The 6528-nt window shown below is 33.9% G+C and overlaps 1 protein-coding gene across 1 annotated transcript in view; it reads right to left on the bottom strand.

The window, feature by feature from the left end:
* Positions 1-6528, bottom strand: part of AQR (aquarius intron-binding spliceosomal factor) — a 90758-nt gene that overhangs the window by 80304 nt on the left and 3926 nt on the right. Inside the window, exons 2-3 of the mRNA XM_006778172.2 lie at positions 5113-5169; positions 1855-1895 (exon numbers count right to left, since the gene is read on the bottom strand). Coding sequence (XP_006778235.1) covers positions 1855-1895; positions 5113-5169 — 98 coding nt within the window. The remainder of the gene's footprint in view (positions 1-1854; positions 1896-5112; positions 5170-6528) is intronic.

Here is a 6528-nt window from a genome sequence, read left to right as displayed (position 1 = left end):
CTGAAGCTCCGCTGAGTAAAGCAGGTTTCTGGGTTTTTTTTAGCTTCTTTATTCGCAACATAGTTGCTGAGAGTTGCAGCTGAGAGGCTGGCAAGTCAGATGGGGAACATTGGAGTTCTCCGTCACTGAAGCAAGCAAGCCTCCCTGTTTGCATCAGCTGCCTGGCTGCTGGCCGCCATCTTGGCTGCCAGTTAATTTGCATATCTCGGCCCTACTCTGTGAGTGACAGGGGGATTAGCCAATGTGAAGGGTAGCGGTCGTATGCCAATTACCATGTTTCTCTTTTATTAGTGTAGATAATAATTCAGAAAGTTATACATTTGTTTTGTGCTCTTTCCCATTATATTTCATAGTAAAGGGATTTGAACATTTTAAATAAAAATAAATGTAAACACTGTCAAAGTAAATTGTTCTACAACTCCCTTTCTTTTCAGTATAAAAACCACTTGGATAAACTCCTAACAGGATTAATAATCATAGCAAAGTGTGCTGGTTCAGCATCCTAAAGGACAGTGAACCCTGTCCTAGTTAAGAACAGAGTTTGACTAGAGTCAGAGACTAGAATTTAATACCTGGCTTTGCCTGTAACTGCTAGGAAACGACTTGGGCTGGTTACTTGACCTCTTGGTACCTCCTTTTCCTCATTCATAAAATGAGAATAATGTGACTATCATAGGGTTATTGTCAGGATAAACAAGCTACTACTGTATATGCAAGATGCTCAGAATAGAATCTGGCAGATAGTAAGCACGTAAGAAGTAACAATTATTTTTAATACTGTAAAATCACACAAAAATATGTTAAGACAAGCTTGCCAAATTTGATAATGGATAGCAAATTTGATAATGGAGTTGTAAGCACAAGTTTCCACACTAATCCAAGCCATCATTATCTTGAACCCAACTACTATAATATTCCCCTAACCAATTTCCTGCCTCTTATCCCCTCCAAATTCGCCTTTAAAAATATTACCATTGTGCTTTCAACTCTTCACTGGCTTCCCCTTACTCCTCAAAATTTCTTTAACAAGATCTCTAGTCCTGCCTATGTCTGCAGGCTCACCAAACAATTGAAACGAAATAACTAGTCTCTTAATTTTGGCATTACCATGGTTCTGCTTTACAGTATTTAGCAAAATTTACTTCATAAAACTCAACACATGAAAAATGTCAAATCTGAGATTTTATAAGGTTTGTGACATTCACAACATAGATGCTTCTATTTCAAATTTAGTCAATTATCTTTTTAAAATATGTACTGGGAATTTACAGGTGCAGCTATGGAAATATACCCAAGATACACTGTTTTTGGTGTTGGTTCTTTTTGGCATGATGCTGAACGGTATGTAGAATATAAATTTTTTCTTGTTTAAAAAAAATCTGGAGTGGAAGTAGACTGGAACATGTATACTGACAAATAAATAAACTGAAGGTTAAGGGATAGGAATAAACATTTATTTATATTTACCCCCTTCTGTATATTGCTCAAAAAATTTTATTATATATATAAAATACATATTTTATTATTTTATATTTAACTATTTTGTACGTTTTACTTTTAAAATTTTTTAAATAAATGTTTAAAAGATTAACCAGAAAATAAGAAAGTTAGTACTAGTTGAATTGAAATAAATAATTTTCATATTTACTCTCCCTCACATTCCTTCAAAAACAAAATAAACCATTATGATTCTTAAGCAGCTAGATTAAAGTTTTCCAGCCACCATTTCCCTGATGACCAAATCAAAAAAAGAAAAGAAAATTCTAATTATGATCACATTCAGTTAAGAAGTTAGGGTAAGATCCAAGTTAGTCCCAACTAATCCCTATATATGAAAATTAAACTCATTCCTACCTTGATTTGACAATCTCTTTTTCATATATGTCTTCAATGACCTGTTATTAAAAATATAAAAAATGTTTACTATATCAAACATTTTTTCAGACCCTAAATAGTTTTCAATTACTGAGAATTACAGAAAATACTTTGGTTTAGAAAAGCCATAAAATATTATTGCCATTGAAATAATACTTAAGAAATTTTTCATAATCCCATCACTTTCTTCAAAATGTAATAACAGAAAGCAAAATAGTAGGAAAACATAAATAATAAAAAGAGCCCTAGAAAGAATCATTACAATTACATGTTCAAACTTAAGTGTCCTTTGATGGGTGACTGGATTAAAAATGTGATTCGGCCCATGTTTCTCAGTGGTTAGAGTGTTGGCTCCACACTGAAGTATCAAGGGTCTGATTCCCAGTCAAAGGCAGGTACTAGGGTCTCAGGTTTGATTCCTGGCCCAGTTGGGACATGTGTAGGAGGCAACCAATTGATGTGTCTTTCTCACATCAATGTTTCTCTCTCTCTCTCTCTTGCCACCCCCCCCCCCCCTTCCACTCTCTCTAAAAATCAATGAAAAAAATATCCTCAGGTGAGGATTAACAAAAACAAAAAAACAAAACAAAACAAAATGTGGTATGGCCCTGGCTGGTTGGCTCAATTGGTTGGAGCATTTTTCCATATACCAAAAAGGCTGTGGGTTCAATTCCTGGTCAGGACACATACCAAAGTTGCAAGTTCAATCCCCAGTTGGGCGTGTATGGAAGGAAACAGATTGATGTTTCCCTCTCACATGGATGGTTCTCTCTCTCGCCCTTCCTAAAATCAATAAAAACATATCCTGGGTGAGGATTTAAAAAAAAAGCGATACATACATATATATATATGTAAATGCTACTCTTCGATAAGAAAGATGAAATACTTCTATTTATAACAACATGGATGGATTTCAAGAATATCATGGTAAGCCAAGTAAGTCAGTCAGAAAAAGATAAAAACCATATGATTTCATTCTCTTGTGGGATATAAAACAGAAAGCAACAAATGAACAAAGAATACAAACAAACAAAAACCTCATAGACACAGACAACACAGTATGGTGGTTAACACAGGATAGGAGGTGGTAGTAAAATGTAAAGGGGGTCAAATATATGGTGACAGAAGATATGACTTTGGGTGATGGACACACAATGCAATATATACATCATATATTACAGAAATATACACTTGAAAGTTATATAACCTTATTAACAAATGTCACCCCAATAAATTTAATTTAAAAACAATTTATTTGCATTATTTCTAGGGAAAATAAAAGTTTATAAGATCAGGATCTTTTTTAAAACTTAATTTTAAAGTGCATAAATATTAACAGACTCAGTCTAATGTAAATTGTGCTTTAAAAAGTCAGAAAGAAAGAAAATAAAAAATGTAAAGATATAATGGAAGCAAATGCTATTTGTTACACAGTTTTCCAAATACATAATGATAAAGCCTCAGAATTTCTATTTTTTTAGGTCAGGGTAGGCAGAATAGTGTAATACTTAAGAATTTAGGCTCTGGAGTTGGAAGCCTGGTTCAAACCACCCATCTCCACTGCTGATGCTAGGACACAAAAAGATATAATACAAAGTACCCCATGGTTGCTGTAAATAAGACAACACATGCAAGGAATTTAGTACAAATCCTGGCATACGGTGAGCCTTTAATAGTTATCAGCACAAATAATAGTAGCACTAGTCATAACTAAAAAAAAAAAAATTCCTACTGGAATTTCTTGGCTGGTTTGGCTCAGTGCATAGAGCATCGGCCTGCGGACTTAAAGGTCTCAGGTTTGATTCCAGTCAGGGGCACATACCCAGGTTGCGGGCTTGATCTTCAGTGGGGTGTATGAGGGGGGCAGCCAATCAGTGATTCTCTCTCATCACTGATGTTTCTCTCTCTCCCTCTCCTTTCCTCTCTGAAATCACTAAAAATATTTTTAAATATTTTTTTACTTCCTACTGTAAAATTATGAAGTGCTTTAACATGGTATAATATATTATTATTTTATGGTAACTGTAATGTCTTTTAACTGCTCAGAGTATATTTGTTAAATAAATGTGGGTGGTGGAGGGAGACAATGAGGCAAGCAAGTCTTATTCGATTTATATGAGATTTTCTGTTATTGCTTTTCTTTTTACCAAAATTCAAATCATATAATAAAGTGAAGGGCGTAATCTTCCTTAAATACTAACCCGTAATAAAGTTCTCTAAATAGGCATATGTAAGTTCATCTGGAATTATTATTTGTGTTAACTAAAACAATCTGGATATAAATTTAATTTCTAAAAAAAACCCCAACAACCTAAATATAATTAGGTTAAACTCAATCTAGTAGTGTCATCAATATGTTTTTGTTATTAATAAAAATGTTCCTAGGAACCCCCATACCCAACATTTAGAAACACAAACATGTATACAAACAGCATATAATAAGAGAAAGCAACCTTCTTGATAATTAAGAATAACTAATATATGCCATGTATATTAATATCTTCCTAATGAATAAAATGGGGTTGATGACAAAATGTATTTAAAATATTTAAGCTTAACTAATGTCAGAAATTTTGGATTAAGTTGGACTAAGGGTACCTTAAACAACACAATTCAACTTATAATGGCAAAGCCTAAAACCAAGTCTTCATTACATGTTAAAAGGCATGTAAACGGTCAGCCCTATTTCATTTAAAGACCTCTCTTTAAGAACCTATTTCAATGAGAGTTAATTCTACATTTAGGAATTTTTTCCTTTCATTTATTCTAAATTGCATCAACTGCATCTTAAGTCCATTCCTTTCCTTATTGACTATTACTGGTCTTTAGTCATCTATCTTCTACATTAAACTCCCACTTCCTTCACCATTATTAACGATCTTTATCTCAGTTCACCAACCTAAAAATAAAAAACAATAGATTCTATTCTAAATAAACTGGCAAAAAGTTGTAGAAAAATTTCTGCATTTTTACAAAGATTTTCATTACATTGTCATTTATAATGATGATAAATTTAAAACAATCTATGCATCTTAAACAGGAAAATCCACATACATTTTTTTAAAGCTTAAAGAAATTCAACAAAATGATAGTAGAGGTTATCTCTGGGTAGTAATTTTTATTTTCTTTATGTGTGCCTTCCATATTTTCCAAATTTTCTAATATGAATATTAGTTTGATAATTAGAAAACTATAGTTTTAACTTTTAAAAGTATGTTGCAAACTCAAAATGCTTACCTTTATATCAAAAGGTGATTTTTTCTTGATATGGGGAGCCCAGTATTTACATGCCAACTGCAAAAGTAAACAGTAAGTCAGACTGATACATAGACTGATACTGAGATCTCTCACTGACAAGCTGTTTCTTAACAGGGCACTACTGACACTGCGGGGCAGAGTAATTCTACCTTCTAAGGGTCTATATGGCTTCCAGGCCAGTTCACAGCCTTTGCCACAAACCACTAAATGCCATTAATGCCCTGCACTGCAACCTACCACTGTGATTTAAAAAAACATACTTTTTAACCACCCATAGGGAAACAACAGAGCAAAGTGAACAACCTTAGTCAAGCATCTTCAGCACAGAGATAAGGAAACCAGGTCTAGAAAGATTAAGTGAGCTGCCAGATAGTACAATGAGTTAACAGCTGACCAGTACTGAAAACCAGAATCAAAATCTTTGGGAATATTAATTTATAAAATAAACCTTTAAATTATTAGTACAAACTCATCCCATACACACCTAAACAAAACCTTAAAAAAAATTGTAGTCTATCAGTGGGTTATTATAGAGAATAAGAGTTGGTAGGTTAAAAAACAAAAAACAACAAAAAAGAGTTGGCAGGTTATATTTCAACATATGAGGTTTTACCTAAAAACTGTGAATTTTACACATATATCTACAATGTATCCAGTTACTTAGATGAATTGTATAATAAGAAACAACATGGTCTTACTGAGATACTGTTGTTGTTTTTTTAAAAAAAGAACCTAAACTATAATCTCTTGAAAAATAGAAAACATTGTCAATGACAAAGACTCAGTATATTTCTAAAACGGTTCTATGCTGGAGGCACACAAATTATAGCTGATGAATGGATGAATGACGTAAAATCTGAAATGTTACCTCTTCTATGAGGCCTTCTTCAACCCTACCTGATGGTGACCATAGTCTTGTCTTTCTGTATTATTATTTGCTTGCTTATCTATCTTTCCTGCCCACTTAATTGGAACACTTAAGAGATGGGACCTATGTCTTCTTTGCTACTACGGCTAAGTTTCTATCACAGTTGACACACTTAAAGAGCCTCCCAAGCAGCGAGAACATTGAGTCTGAGAAAGTCTCAAAAACATTACCGTCATACCCCACTCACACGACACTTACCCAAATTATCAATCACCTTAAAACCCAAGAGAAAACACTTTAGCCCCGATTATTCTGTGGTATTCTCACTTCCTCATTCTACTCCGTATCGGCATCACAAAACTCAGCCATCTTTTCCTAACATCATACCATTAAAAGAACTGAATCTTGCCGGAAGCCGGTCCATTCTTGCTGCTTGACACAGTCGCTGCAGGAAAGAAACATCTGCACAGCATGTTTCAAGGGACCTGGCGTATATGGCATGCTGTTCTTAATATGTTTTCTTCCCC

This window comes from Myotis davidii, unplaced genomic scaffold (genome assembly GCF_000327345.1).
Source record: "Myotis davidii unplaced genomic scaffold, ASM32734v1 scaffold46, whole genome shotgun sequence".
Taxonomy (NCBI): domain Eukaryota; kingdom Metazoa; phylum Chordata; class Mammalia; order Chiroptera; family Vespertilionidae; genus Myotis; species Myotis davidii.
This window is presented reverse-complemented; position numbering and strand designations above follow the sequence as displayed.